This window comes from Zonotrichia leucophrys, chromosome 1, assembly GCF_028769735.1.
Source record: "Zonotrichia leucophrys gambelii isolate GWCS_2022_RI chromosome 1, RI_Zleu_2.0, whole genome shotgun sequence".
NCBI lineage: Eukaryota > Metazoa > Chordata > Aves > Passeriformes > Passerellidae > Zonotrichia > Zonotrichia leucophrys.
Genome location: NC_088169.1, coordinates 40,500,153 through 40,515,129, shown reverse-complemented (window position 1 = coordinate 40,515,129; position 14,977 = coordinate 40,500,153). Strand labels below are relative to the sequence as shown.

General features: G+C 41.7%; 1 protein-coding gene across 1 annotated transcript in view; it reads right to left on the bottom strand.

Annotated features, from left to right (window-relative positions):
* Positions 1-4,151: 4,151 nt before the first annotated feature.
* Positions 4,152-14,977, bottom strand: part of LOC135450568 (solute carrier family 15 member 1-like) — a 34,152-nt gene continuing 23,326 nt past the window's right edge. Inside the window, exons 12-23 of the mRNA XM_064718909.1 lie at positions 13,784-13,828; positions 13,654-13,683; positions 13,444-13,532; positions 12,178-12,259; positions 11,295-11,420; positions 8,818-8,967; positions 8,355-8,398; positions 7,606-7,716; positions 7,366-7,462; positions 6,762-6,908; positions 5,797-5,904; positions 4,152-5,170 (exon numbers count right to left, since the gene is read on the bottom strand). Coding sequence (XP_064574979.1) covers positions 4,982-5,170; positions 5,797-5,904; positions 6,762-6,908; positions 7,366-7,462; positions 7,606-7,716; positions 8,355-8,398; positions 8,818-8,967; positions 11,295-11,420; positions 12,178-12,259; positions 13,444-13,532; positions 13,654-13,683; positions 13,784-13,828 — 1,218 coding nt within the window. The 3' untranslated portion in view covers positions 4,152-4,981. The remainder of the gene's footprint in view (positions 5,171-5,796; positions 5,905-6,761; positions 6,909-7,365; positions 7,463-7,605; positions 7,717-8,354; positions 8,399-8,817; positions 8,968-11,294; positions 11,421-12,177; positions 12,260-13,443; positions 13,533-13,653; positions 13,684-13,783; positions 13,829-14,977) is intronic.

Below are 14,977 nucleotides of genomic sequence, written 5' to 3'. Positions count from 1 at the left end.
GGGCGCTGCGAGACTCTGCTCGGAGCAGCCGCTCCTGACACCCCGCACAGGTCAGTAATCAGAGTTTTATAAACCCCCTTAGAAGGGAAACTAAGTCAAGGTACTGTAAGTATTGTTAATGCCACAGGGGTAAGAGAAATGAGACCTTTCTTCCAAACTTTAAAATATTAATTAGGACAACGCCACGTGATTTATCAGTTTCTCTGTTCTTCCAAGAAGGGTCTGTTGGAATTTTGCAAAAAGAGAAGAATAGCAGATAGTTTAAGATGGTTTGCTGTATTAAATTCTAAAACACCTTCTCCTGCACTCCTGCAAATAAGGAAAAGCCAAGGACTCTCTGGTATGAAGTGGAAGAATTCTAAAACAGGGGAAAAGAGCCAGCTCACCAAGGCCATCCTGCTTGATGAAATAAACAGGGCAGGAGACTTTTTCTCCTTTTAATGCCTTTATTAAAAGTGATCAGCTCAAGGCTGAGAAGCTCGAGTCCGCAGCTTCTCTGTCAATACTCCCAGGGTGACTCGGAGGAGGAGGAATAGTGCAGCTTTGTCCACCAGGGGCAGAGCTGGGGGTCCGTGCCCCAGAGAACAGTGGGTGTAGCCCTGCGTTTCCCAACTTTGTAGTTCTCCAGGCTCGAGTCTTGGTTCCAGCTGAGGTCTATGCTCAGGGCAAGAGGTAACAAAGTTTTTCAGCATCTCTGCAGATTGTTCCTCACTTCCAGACATCACTCTAATCTCTTAATTCTGTATTGGCTCGTGTTCGTTGTTTTTGGGGTGTTTTCCGTAAGCTTAGTGGGGTTGCTTCCCATGGCATGCTGGTCTCGAGGCTGTTCGGCATTCTCTCTGGTGCACCCCCCTTCCCCCCACCCCCGTCCCCTCCTCTCACCTTCCGGGGAGAAGGACAACTTAGCCCCAGGCAGGGCCATACCGATACAAAAGGAGTAATTAACGAGAACGACCGGTGATTAAAATAACAGACAGATAGAACTTCACCTTGGAAGCAACTGGTTTAACTGGTTCTGCAACCCTTTTTTTTCCCCCCAAAAAATTGGCAGATTTTTTATTTATAACATCTGAGGGTTTAAATAACAGCCCAGTTCTATTCAGAAATCAGCTGGCAAAAGCTGGAGAAGGCAGCAGTTAAGAATTGCAGCATCCAGCTAGAAGCCAAGAATTACTGCATCCAACAGTTGTATCCAACTCACTGTAAGTTTATTCTGTGAAACTATTAATGACTGGTAATTTCCTACTAGCTGCAAAATTGTTAACACTGTTATTGACCTTATGTAAATCAGAGTGACAAAATTAAGAAGGATTTGGTTGAAATTTGAAAGCAACTCAAATTCTACACCAGGTAAACCTCAAAGGAGCTCACTAAATCTTGAATATGTCTTTAGTACAGTCACTTCATCGTTACCAAACTGGATAAAAGCTGTAGTTATAGTTGGCATCTGTATGATAACGATGGTGTGATTAAATATGGAGTAGAGACTAGACAAAGGAGAGTCTTGTTACTGTCTAAGAAAGGGAGAAATTATGCTGGGGGTTTTTTTACCTTTTCTCCTCCTCTGTATTCACTGTATTCCTTATGTATGTAAGGTGTACAGTATAACTTCTTATTGTAGCTTAGTTTCAGCATTTATCTAAGCACGAAGAAAAAGCAAAATTCAGGATCCCTTTGCTACCTTAGATCTCCCTGGCTACTAAAGTTGAAAACAGCTCTTTGAGACACATTTTCATAAACAAAGTACAGCAAGTACCAAGGGAGGTCTCCAGAAATGGGGCTTTACCAGAGGGGGAATTGCATCACCACTTGTCCTCCTAATTTTCATCCTGATTTTTGTCAATTACGCTAATTTCCTAAAACCTATAAAACTGTATTCATCCCTGTGGGAGTGGGATTTTGTGGACATTTTTCCATTTTTCCAACTGCTTCTGGAGGCCTTCAAATAAAGATCCACTTTTACATTACTTCCTCTGCTCATTTTATCTTGAAAGTGTGTTGTTTCATTTCTAGGTTGAAAAAGGCATCAGAACACCAAGCTGGATGGGAGTCTTGATCTGCTGTAGGGTAGGAAGGCTCTGCAGAGGGGTCTGGATAGCAGGGATCCATGGGCAGTAGCCAGTGGTATGAGGTTCAAAAAGACCAAGTGCCAGGTCCTGCCCTTGAGTCACAAGCACCTGTAGTGCTACCGGCTGGGGGGGACAAGAGGCTGGAAAAGTTGCCAGCACAAAAGGACCTCGGGGTGCTGGTCAACAGCCAGCTGTTGTTGTCACAGCAGCAGTGAGCCCAGGTGGCCAAGAGGACCAGTGGCATCCTGGCTCGTTGCTTATTGCATCAGCAGTAGCGTGGCCAGCAGGACCAAAGCAGTGATTGCCCTCCTGCATCAGCACTGGGGAGGCCACAGCTCAAGTGTGCTCAGTTCTGGGTCCCACATTACAAGAAGGACATTGAAGTGATGGAGCGAGTCCAGAGAAGGGCAGTGGAACTGGGGAAGGGTCTGGAGCACAAATCCTGTGAGGAACAGCTGAAGGGCCTGGGGTGTTTAGCCTGGAGAAAAGGAGGCTCAGGGGAGACCTGGTCCCTCTCTACAACTGCCTGAAAGGAGAGTGTGTAGCCAGGTGGGGATCAGTCTGTTCTCCCAGGCAAAGGATGAGAGGAAACAACCTCAGGTTGGGCCAGAGGAGGTTGAGAGTGGATGTGAGGAGAAATTCCCTCACTGAAAGAGTGGTTAAGCATTAGAATGGGTGCCCTGCCACCAGGGAGGTGGTGGAGTCACCATCCCTGGAAGCATTCAAAAATGGTTGAATGTGGCACTTCACAGAATGGTTCAGTGGGCAGGGTGGTGTTAGATCTAAGGTTGGACATGATGATCTTGCAGGTCTTTTCCAACCTTAATGATTCTGTCATTTATGTAAACACAGAGCTACTCTCTGAAAAGCACAAGTCCTGTTTTGCTCATCTTCCAGTCCTCTCCCTCCTATACAGTCAGAGCAGCTGTCACACTCCCTGGGCTGTGGACTAAAGCCCACCTCTGGGGTTAATGTGGTTTATGCAGTGCTTGGACTCAGGACTAAGAAAAGCTGACTAGTGTTAGTCTGCCAAAAATAAAGCTGGTATAAAATTCCCTTAGGTCCTCAGAGGATGGCAGGGAGCCAACAGCTCCTGTGGCTGTTACAGGAGACCCTCAGTTCCATTGGCTGGAGGACATGCAGTATCACAAATCCATGGGGAAGGCTCTCCCCAGATGACCTGAGAGACCAAGAGGGGATTACTGCCTCTGGAGTAACAGGACTATCTCTAACACAAGCAAAGAGGGCCTTGGACCTGCCTTTTCCAACTCCATTTGAAACTGTCTTCGTGGGTGAGGGACTCTATTCCCAGGGCACATGGAGGCCCAGGTGCCAGCAGCTGCAGTGGCCCATGGAGCTGCAGTGTGAGCAGAACACTCATGGCTTGAATATGGATGTCTGTGTAATCACTTGCAAATACCAAAATGGAATTGCTGTAAAATAGGATGAGAGTATTGGAAGACAGGTGTGAAAGCAGCTGACAGTCTGGCCAGGCTACTGGAGGGGCCAGTGAGTCCCAGCTGCTGGAAAAGTGTAAGATGTATATTGAAGATGGAGGGAGAAGACTCACCTTTCATTGATCAGCATCGACTCCGTTTATTCACTCAATCAATCACTTTTTATAACCGTGTTAATTAAGTTCATGCATATTGCAAACCCAAGCTCACAATAGGTCAGAGATAACACACCAACTCCTCCTTATGTTTCCAATACCAAGATTTGGGTTCTCAAAATTATTTTAGCTTTCCCAAAACAGACAAAGATAGAATATCTACTTGTTATGAGAAAGCTGCCTGAGAACTCTGGTATGCAAGGTTCTCAAGGTCTTCATGTTTGTCACTTTTACTTGTAATTAAAAACAACCTGAGAACCTCTGCTGTTTACAGAAACTGGCTGTGAGAATTTTACTCCTCACAGCTGCCTTCTAAGCCATTTCTGAAAAAATCTCCAACAGATGTAGACCCTAAAGAACAAGCATTACCAAAACAGCACGCAGACCCCTGGCACTCCATAACATGGAGCTCAGGACTACAGGAGCAGGTCCTGTTAAGCAGCAAAATTTCATCTCCCCTAGCAGAAATTTGGTGTTATGATATATAGACCAGCCCTGAGCCGTTAGCTTTAAGTGATGGAGTGTGTAGATAAAGGCACCACAGAGGCGGTATGGAGTTTTGTTACCATGCAACTGTAAGCCATGTTCTTAAACCACTTTCCTTATTTTGTTATTATGTAAGTTTTATTGCTCTTGCTTGTTCCAAAGGTCATTTGCTGTTATCATTTCACCTGAGTGGGCACTTCTAATATTAACCAAAGACATAACAGGAGTTAAATGGGTAGTTAACAGGCAGATAAAGCATTATGTTACAGTGCACATCCAAGTTCCTGCCACTTGGAACACAGACAACATTTTAAATCTGATCACTGCCAGAGCTTTGCTCCCATTATCTACAAGGAAGTACAAAAGAATTTAAGGCACGTGTGACCTGCTGTCTTCAAGTAACAGTGATGCTAGAGAGATCATAGAGAGAGCTTGGCTTCAATTGCTGTTCCTTGACAAGTCTTGTTTCCTTCACGATATAAAATTGAAATACAGTATAAAAATACATCTTTTCAAAGTGTCCAATAGTTCCAAGTCAAATTTCAAGATTATAATGCTATAATAATTAAGATTGAGGTACATTAAGAGTGCAACTTCTGCTGGAGTTTCTTCAGGATACCACATTCAGTACAAGAGAGAGACTAATATTTTCCTGTTGCTTCCCTAGAGAGGCTGCACTTTAGTTTTGCTTAATGTCTCCCATTGTACATGTAATCCAGAGTGTTATTACTGATACCCTGGTTCCTCTGACTGCAGGAGAGTGAGTGGGATTTCCATGATTCCATGATTTACAGACACTCCTTGAGTACAGCTTTTACAGTTGAGAATGAGCTTCAGGTTCCTTTTCATTGGTGTCTTCATCTTTCTTTTCTTCTTCCTTTTCTTCTTTGCTGAACTGGGCTTCAATCTCATTTGGATCAATATAGGTATAAAAAGAAGCCATGATAGCAAAAATGACACAAACTACCAACAGCAGGGCAGCAAACAGCACATACTCTGCCCACTGCAAAGAAAAAAAAAACCAGTAAAACACAATCCAGAATTTATCCACCAATATTCATTTGTCAAGAGTATTACACCCTTTTAGTATTTTCAGGAAGGAAACTCAGAATGTGAAACTGAGCACACATAACAAGTATCATATGGCTTATAGGAATTAAACATATAATGCATATTAAAGCAACTCAGAATTGAGGCTCTTTCAGCATTTCTATCTTTACTGAAAAAACAAAAATTCTGTAAATGCTAAAAAACTCTGCAACATCCTTTTCATGGAGGAAATGGGAATTGAGTGAAAGACTGGGAAGGAAACTCAGCTCCTTCCTTTTGGTCAGATCTCTAAAACCAGGCTGGTACTGATTCTGCTTCCACTTAAAAATTTTTACAGCTGACCTAGCAACCACAAATGTGGGCAGAGATCAGAAACTCTACCTGAAAAACCTCAACGTCTCTGTTTCATGCTCTTTCTGTATAAATTTAGCTTCAACTGGGGACTGTCAGAGCTGTTTCAGAGACATTGAGTGACACAGAATGGCACTCAGAACGCCATTTTAATTCATTACAGAGCACCACTAATAGCTGCTTTTACCCAGTGCAATATAACAGCATACCTACTGCTTGCACGCTTACCTGCTGTTGGATTGCAGATACCACAGCCACGATAAGGACAATTATGTTACCAACAGCCACAGTCAGCAGCCATCCAGCCTGCAGCATTGACTTCATGTTAGATGGGGCCTGTAGGGACAGGCATTTAAGTTTTGGTGATATAATTTATTTTCTGATGCATTTACTGTAGTCTTTACCTTACAATAAACACTGTTTCTCTGTGGGGAAGAGGATTTCATGGTTTGCTAGGTTTTGGTGGTTGTTGGGCCTTTTTTTAAATTTATTTTTTGACATTAAACATTGCTAGAGAGCTAAACAGGTCCAGAGAAGGCTTTGAGGAGCAAGAGACCACTAGCACACTAACTGTAACACCTTTTACTTACACACACCAAGTAACTAACAGGTGCACAGGTGTAATTTTACATCTCAGGAACATGTGGCACACATGACATGAAGAAATTGAGTGCATCACCTAGCAAATCACACCTTACAACATGTCCATCACTGCAGTTTCTAGATTCAGAATGAAGAGAAGAAATACACACAGCTACTAAAGTGGACTCAAGAGACAAAGGAATTCAAAGTGTATAACTAAACACTAATAAAAGCTAACAAAAAGGCTGTATGGAGTAAACTGGTGGGGAGATGAAGTCTCACTACTTCCTCATTTTATATTTGAGAGCTCTCCAGTTTGGTTTTATTGCAGCAGTACAGTTGCACTTAGTTTCAATGGAAATTTACATGGGAGGAGGAAATTTGAGGACTGGTAGTCAAGTCTTCAAATGATATAACTCAGCATAGGTTCATGGAAAACGCCAAATCCTTGGCTAAACAGGGCCAACTTGCATCAGTCTATACAGTCCTTCTAGGAGCTGTGAGGGACATAGGGGTCAAAGCAGCAGCACAGAGCCACCACTTCAAAACAATACAATGTGGAAGATCTTAACTTGCACCAAGATTCTTACCTCAGGAAGAGGAATACCTACCTGTGAGTATGAAAACTCCAGCCCAGTGACAGAGAACAGTACTTCTGCACATGCAAGAAGAAAATACTGAGGGATCTGCCAAGCCATATGGACTTTACTTGGTAAAATATCTTCAAAGTACGTAACTTTAAGTATGCTAGCAAAACACTAGAAGTTGCAAAAAGCATGTTAGGAACAGTAATAATGAGTGTGCACAGTTAAGGCATTCTAAGCCATTCTATAATTATATAGAAAGTTCAGAGTAAATAACAAATATTGCACATGAAGCACTGCATGCCTAGTTATAAAAAAATAGCTTTTTTACAGCAGACTTCATGCAAATCTGTAGTGTCTAACAGGGCTAAAGGTTTAAGGCCATTAGTGGTGATCATGAATTCTTGCATTATGTTATTACTGTAACCATCATTATTTTTATAGTTAACAATGGCTTTGAGTCCTGTTTAGGATACCAGAATTCTATCATCTATACTTAAAAACAAGAGGAAATTAAAGGGTTAAAGACAAGAGGAATAATTCTACAAGTGGTTTTTTTTAATTAAAGGAAAGTATCAGCATGGAAAGGAATTCTGTCTATATTGTCCATCCAGTAACAGTGGCAACTCACATCATCAAGTGAAATGGTATAGGCAACTCCATATTCAAGTATCTTGGAAGAAACTACACAATAGGTCAGAGCTGTTGAAGCGCTAATGGTATATGGCCTGAAAAAGAAAAACCCAAACCCCACAGTTCAGAACATAGGTGTTGCCAATTGTGTGCAGCACATAATTTAAAAAAGCTCTGTGCCCTTTTCCCAAGGACAAGTATGTGTAGGAGATTAGATTAGGATAAAAGAAATGCTTACCAGCTTGGATTTGGAAGAATGCTGTAATTACTGACAGAAAGAGGATCCAGTTTTCCAAATCTGATGTTGTCCATTAAAACATTGGCAGTTAAAGGCAAATTGTTTATGAACCTTTAAAATGAAGGAGTGATTAAATACGACAAAAAACATACAGAAGTCAAAGAATCCAGGTTTTACTTTCAATAATATATTGGCAGCACAACAAGTATCGAGTCTTCCCATTGAAGGCCTTTTTTTTAAAAAATCAATTAACATTTTGGAAAAAACTCTAAATCTCCTAGAAATGTAGCTAATACAAAAAGCCAGTTAGATCCCCATCAGCCCACTATCTCAGGAGAACATCAAAAGTGAGCCACTACTACAACCACTAGGAAATGCATCTACAAGTGGGAGATGCAGAAGAAAAGCAGAGAGGGGAGAGGTGATCTTGGATACCTCTTATGCAGGATTAAAAATGAGGTATAGATATGTAATCCATGCCATTTGTTCAAAAAAAAAAATCTAGGCAATGGAATGAAGCATACACTTCCAATTTTAGCTAAATTACACCCAAGCAGGTGTGCAAGATAACTTAAGTGAATCGTGACTCAGACATTATCCCATCCCCTAAAACGTCAAGGGAAGTGTCCAGCAAGATGTGAGTTCCTAAAGTATAGAAAACTTTATTTCAACAAGAAGAGGCTACCCAAAGACAGATTGAAGAGAGAGTCACATTAGTGTCAAAATTTAGGTAACATAAAAAACTCTACCTCACGAGACTTTCTCTGTTTGCTGGTTTTGATGTGACATTGTCCTCTACCTAGTGGAAGAGACCATTATCAAAATATGTTCTTGGCATCAGAGAACAGCTTAAACATGCACTATTACACAGCAGTGGGACTTAACAGAGGCTTCAGAGCAAGACTCCAGACCTTCCTCTTTAGGTCCCTACTAGCACACACATCTACTAGCAAACACTGTATGACCACACACCTAAGTCTTGGTGAAAGTGTAGTTGTCAAGGTACATAAGAAATTGGTAATTTTTTTTCTAAAGGACATCCTGGTGTACTCTCTGCAGCTTACCAGTCTTACTGGTCCAGCAGAGACAAGGAGAGACAGAAAACAAGACAGTGGAAAAAATTTATCCAGAGTTTGTCCTCTCAGCCTCACACACTCCACATAGATCGTTGTCAGAACATTGATTCATATATTAAGAAATAAGCAGACTTACCCAAGTAGAACTGATGTCTGTTGGACGCTGTTTAAATGCCAAAGTGTAGCGTTGTTCCTCTTGCAGCTCCAAATGCTCAGTTTTATTTAGAGTTGCAGAAATTATGTCTAATGATTGCAGTTTAGAAGTCTCAAATGTCATGTAGGCAGTCTACAAAGACAAATTGCAATGGATTTCTGTGCAACTGTGTACTTGTCTATTGAGAGAATGTTACGGGCTCTGGGAGGGTCAGAAATTTACACATGTTACTTCTGAAGTGCCAGAGATCATGAACATCCCCTCATTTTCATTTTTGATTTGTTTTCTACATCAAGTATTAATTCCATTTGATCATGATTTTTTATTAGTTTAATTTGTTACACAAGCTTCACAGTTACATGAGCTTCCCACAAGCATTATGGAATAGCTGCTCTACTTTCCTATTTCTTGCTCCAGATAAATCAGGCTTACCATAAACACCCAATAAAATTCTGTTCAGCCGCAGAAGCACTAGCATAAGATGTGATGCAGTATTTTCCAAAAAAAGCAGTAATGCTATGTTTTAAATATTGAAAACACATTTATTCAACATAAAATACTTAAACCATTAATAAACATGTTAGTGCTACAGTAAAATAGGCTCTTTGTTTTATGGGATTATCAAAAGCACTTTATAATCCACATCTGGATGATAAAGTGTCTGTAATAGGAAATAGAGCATTCTATATCTTTAGTTTTCATGTGTGTACCATAGTACATCAATTCCTTGTCTGTATATAGTGTGGGTGCCCTTATCTTCTCCTCACAACTCTGTTCCTGTGTGAGGCAAATTTGGAGGAGGTTGGACTAAGATCTCTCCTCTTCAAGGGAAACAGAGCTGCAGACTATCAGAGAACACACATTCTAAGTTTCCTTATCCAAAACATCCATCAGAGCCACCACATTTTGCTGTCAATAGAACTACCAATGCTGTGCTGTATTGGAACCTGAATAGTTCTTTGGCAGCAAAACATGAAGCCACAGAAGTTCCCTGTTCAGGTAAGTCACCACAGTGTCAATCCTCACAGTGATAGCAGCAACTCCCTATAGCTGAATGGACATTTACTGCAGGAAGGGGCTACTTTGAGGAAATAGAGCCCTTTTAACAAGAGTGAAATTTTCATCTAGTTCCAAGTTTCTTAAGTTTATGGAAGTTTCTTGGGAAAACCTGTAAAAAAAACTGGTAATACTTCAAACATTGACATAGTTACCATTTCTTCATTCACTGTGTTTTCAGTAACAATTCATTCCACCGTAGAAAAAAAAGGGAACTCATTAAAATGATTGGAGTAAAAACGTCATAGAATAAATAATAGAATAAAATAAAGGTAATGTTGCAGCGTGTTTTAAACTTCCGAGTCCCTTACCCAGGTGTGCCAAAACCCTTCTCCCCCCCTCACCCCCTGCTGGGCTGTCAATCAGTTTTAACATTCCAACAAGGCGTTGTGTGGTTGGTCAAGTTCAAAGGATGCCCCTAAGGCCCAGATGTCATTGGCCTGTCAAGGTGTCCCTCGTCCCTTGAGACCCCGCCCCTCCCACCTGGTTGGTGGCTCACCTGTCCCCTCCCCTCCCCCTGAGCTTAAAAGGTGAATCAGGCCATGCGGTCAGTATTCTGTTGGAGCTCTTCCCAAGATGCAGACCTCTGTAACCATGGAATAAACCTCTGGATATTAAACCCTCCAGCAGAATCCTCTCCTTTTTCTCTTCACCATTGCCTGAAGCTTTCCTCCTGAGGTAAATGCAGTTCCTAACAAGCCTGGACTTGTTTAGTGCCCAGCTGCAACCACCAGCAAGCTAAAGGTGTCTCTGGCGTGATACAGCACAGCTACAGCCTTTGGCCTGGCAGCGAGGGTCAGACTGGCCCAGGCACAATCTAACTGGTAATATTGGGATTCTTATTCCAATAAGGTAGTACTACAAAAGCATTGGCTAAAACTGACAGAACCAGAATTGGATCTGAAGCCCTGTCAGCCAGGTTGGTGGTAGCAGTCTGATGAAATGGTAGCTACAGTCATTGTTGGAGTGATGGATGGGATTCTATCTAAGCGGTGATCCTGTAGAAAGGTCTGATCTTTCTAGAGGTCCTGTGTGAGTTATCAAGCTCTTGTCCTCAGGGAATCCAGTGATTCTTGTGGTGTTCTGAGCCTCTGATTACACCCAGGTGGAAATGCTTGGTTCACAATGCTTGCATTTCACAATGGTGTGCTGTAATTTTATGAGTCATGCAGTGAGACTCGATGGCCCATTAGCAGATATAGCCTCTGGAGGGAGTTATCAGGTCTGACTTGAGGAGAAGATAAAGAACACCTCTCCACCTGTTTTGACAGCTTATGAAGATGGTAATAGAATACAGATTTCAGTTACATCTTACATCATAACCTAAAAAACTCCCTTAGATTTTTAAAGTTTTAATTAATTTTTATTATTTATTAGAATGTTTCTCATCTACCCTTACTTACCGCTTCATTAGGTGCTACCTCCACACTCTGAAGTTGAGGCTGGAACTGAACTGTTGCAGGAACAGCACCCAGATTTATTAATTTAATTTGAGTTTGCCCAGCTGCAGGGGAAACTTGATAGGTTTTCTATAGGACAGAAAAAAAAGTAAAATCAGTGCTCAAGGTCACTTGGAAAAATTACTATAATTACTGTAATCTTTAATATTTCATGTTGAAGATGAGCATTTGCCGGCTGCTCTGTGACTGTCTGACAGAGGAGACTGCAATCAGGTTTTGTTACTAGTCTCATAAGTTGCCTAAGGAAAGATGTCTCTCATCCTCAACAGACACCTCTAGACGGCTGCTCAGATCTTGGGATGCAATGGATCACCACCCAGAGGTGTTGCCAACATCCCAACTACAGGGGAAAGATTCATTGGGCTCAGGCATGGCAGCTCCCTTTGGGGCAAGGAAGCTTAGGGGAGACAAATCCTTCCTTCCACAAGTGTCATCTTTGCACCTGCTGTGATGATGCTTCCCAGACTGTCACACTTCAGCTCCAGACTAAATCTCAGAAGAGGTCAAACATAAAAAGCTGCCCTCTGGTGGGCCAACTAAGTGTCTGGTTTCCAGCTTTTAGTCTCAGTTTAGAGATTGAGGTTGCCTTTAATGCATGATTTGTATTAACTGCAATGTGGTGTTTTGCAGAATGGTGTTTGTTGCTTGTTAATTTTACTGTGCTAACAACAGTATTGCAATCTATTTCCCCTCCCTCTACTTCTATGCTTATATGATTGGCTCCAAATTTAGGACTCTTGATACATTTCCCCCTTAAACACACTTTTTTCCCCCTGAATTAACAGCTAAATATTAATAGTAAATACTTGCATGTGGCTGAACTTACATCTATTTGCACTTGCACGAGGGCAGCAGCAACAAAAGCCATGGAGCCGAGGAACATCCCCACAGTCATCTTCTTCAGGGGCCTGGCACAACAAAAGACACAAGAGATTCAAGAAAAGTGACAATTCAAAGCTTCAGCTGCTTGCTTTTTTCTTTCCACTCTGGGAAACTCAAATGGCCACAACTAGCACATTATTACATTTTGGATGTTTTTACAGAAAGTGTTCTGCTAAGCTGGGAACCTCTCAATTCATAGCCACACTATCAGGAAATGCATCTTTCCTGCAGCATCCTAACAACCTGTTACTCTGCATCTGCTGGGCTCATTGACTGACCATGATTATTAGGTTCCTGAAAAAAATCTGGTTTTGCAGGAAAAAAAACCCCAATCCAATACAGTTGTTAGCTGTAAAACAAGAAAGAGGCAAGAAGATACACCTTTAAAAACAGAGTAACAGCTTGTCTCCATATTGCTATGTTTAAATAAGATTGAACAAAAATGGTCAGGGAAATTTGTTGGATTAGGAGACCTCTACTGGCATGCAGTTAAGCTGTAAGGATAGATTTAGAGTATATGTGTCATTTGTGGCATCATTTATCCAGTTCAGAATATGCACAAATGAATGACAGTGTTCCCAGCATAGCACACCCCCTAGATTTTTAACAGCTATATGGAAAAACAGCAGTGCACTTTGGCTGTTTCAAAATTATCTGAAGAACTGTATTCTCTTCTGCCTCTCCAAGCATTCTTGCAACTGCCAGACACTTCTTTAAAAACATTGAAAAATAAAGTGGAATACTCCCAAAGCTTCACCTAGAAGGATTCAATAAGTCAGACTTCCCAGCTGAGACTGAAGAGGAAATGTTTTGTGTCTCAGTTGCTTTTTAGTCCAAAGCATGACAAATGCCAAGGATGTATGTTGTCTTTCTACTTCATTTGTTCCTCAGGAGGGAGAAGGGATAGATATAAGGGATATGGAAACCAATCAAAATCATCTCTCCTGCAATCAAAAGATTTTGTCCTTAACGGAAAAGCATTGTCACTCGTCTCTTAAGATTCTCCTCTTATAATCTGTGATGCCTCTACATACCACTTGCAGTATTCTGGGTTTTTTATGTTTTGTTGAAATATTAAACCATTTTAAATACACTTCTCTTTTATCCTTAGCTGAATGCTTGCTCTTTTCTTACATTAAGGCTGGAAGAGCCAGTTACAGAAACCAATAAAATGAGCCTCGTTTGAAATCAGGTAATAACATCAACTTACGTAAAATTCAGCTTGCATTTCTTCATTAAAGGATAAACCAAATAATCTGCAACTGGGATAATTATAAAAATCAGGATTGGCTTCACAATCTGGGGAAGATGAACATGAGAGAAAAATTAAATATTTTTCAAAGTGCTTTTTATAAGTGAGGGCAATATGTATACAATCTTTAAGAAGTACTTGAAATTCGTAGATAGAAAATTAACATACCTGCATTTGGTCTGGTTGAATTTGAAAACCCTGGTGAAGAAAAACAGAAATAATTTTTAGTATTGTGACAACAAATAAAATGGGTCTGAAAAGTGGTAATTAAAGAAAAAATGAATAAAAAGTAACCTACAAAATCCCCATTCATTGCTGTGGCTTGCAGTGTCCATCTTGACCCCTTAATAAGAGAAGAAAAAATTAGATGTCACAGTAAATCAATGTTCTCAAGGTCCTTTTGAATTGTTTTCATAAGTGAAGTGTTGGAAAAGACATGCAATACAAGACAAAGTAAAGCTAGCTTGCTATGGGAGTATTCTTAGTCTGCAATGTAAACCTTGGAACAAAGTCGCCCATTCCACTTCCTTTACTTGTTTTGTGAAATACAGCAGAAAAGAACTTAGATGCAGAAATCAGCTGGAGAGAGGGCAGGGCCATCCTGTGCAGGGCACTGCTGGGTGCTGGGCACAGGAGCCAGCCCAGGGCCCATATGCCACTGGCCTGAGCCCCAGCAGCCCCCACATCCCACTCACCCATCCTTCCTTCCTTCCCAGAGACAGAGGACAAGCCAGGGCCTGACCTGCCTGGAGCCCCCTGCCCCAGAAACTGCCTGTGGCTGGGACAGGCAGGGCCGACTTCAGGCCTGAGCCCAGGATGGGACAAGAACGCTACTGCTGCATCTGTCACAAGGTCCTTCAGCCAGCCACAACACAGCACTGCCCGAGATATTACCCTGGGAATGAGTACTGAGCTCTGAATTTCACAGCAGGAATTCAGAGCTCCAATTGCAACAGGTCACGCTGGCAGCTACAGCTCACAGGCACTGCACTGGAGCAGTAGGACATGGGGACTCTGCAGCAAGCTTCCTCCCATCTGCCTTGGATAAGGCTTTTAACCCCTGGCTCTCTCTCAAGCATCTTCCTAAATTCAGTGCTTCACTATAACTGATGCTTTTGTGGATCTTGAGCAGCCAGTTCACCAAGTGAATGGGACTTACAGGATCACACTTCTGCTTGAAGGTGTAAGGTATTTATAACAAGGTGTGAGTGATTAAGCATCCCGATCATTTAAACCCTGGTTCTCCAGCTCATTAACACAAGGACCCTCAATTTCATCTGACAACTGACAACTGAAGAAACATTAGTGCTAAGAGAGCTTTAAATTACTGTTCCATCCCCTGAGTCCCAGGCTGATACAAGATTTGGAGAGGCCTCAGTCACTGAATCTGTCCTGGGTGTACTCAGATAAACCAAGATTGCCCCTGGCTGCAGATCATCTTGTATTGACATGACTCAGTGACTACCCTTTGCAATAAAACAAGGATAAAGAA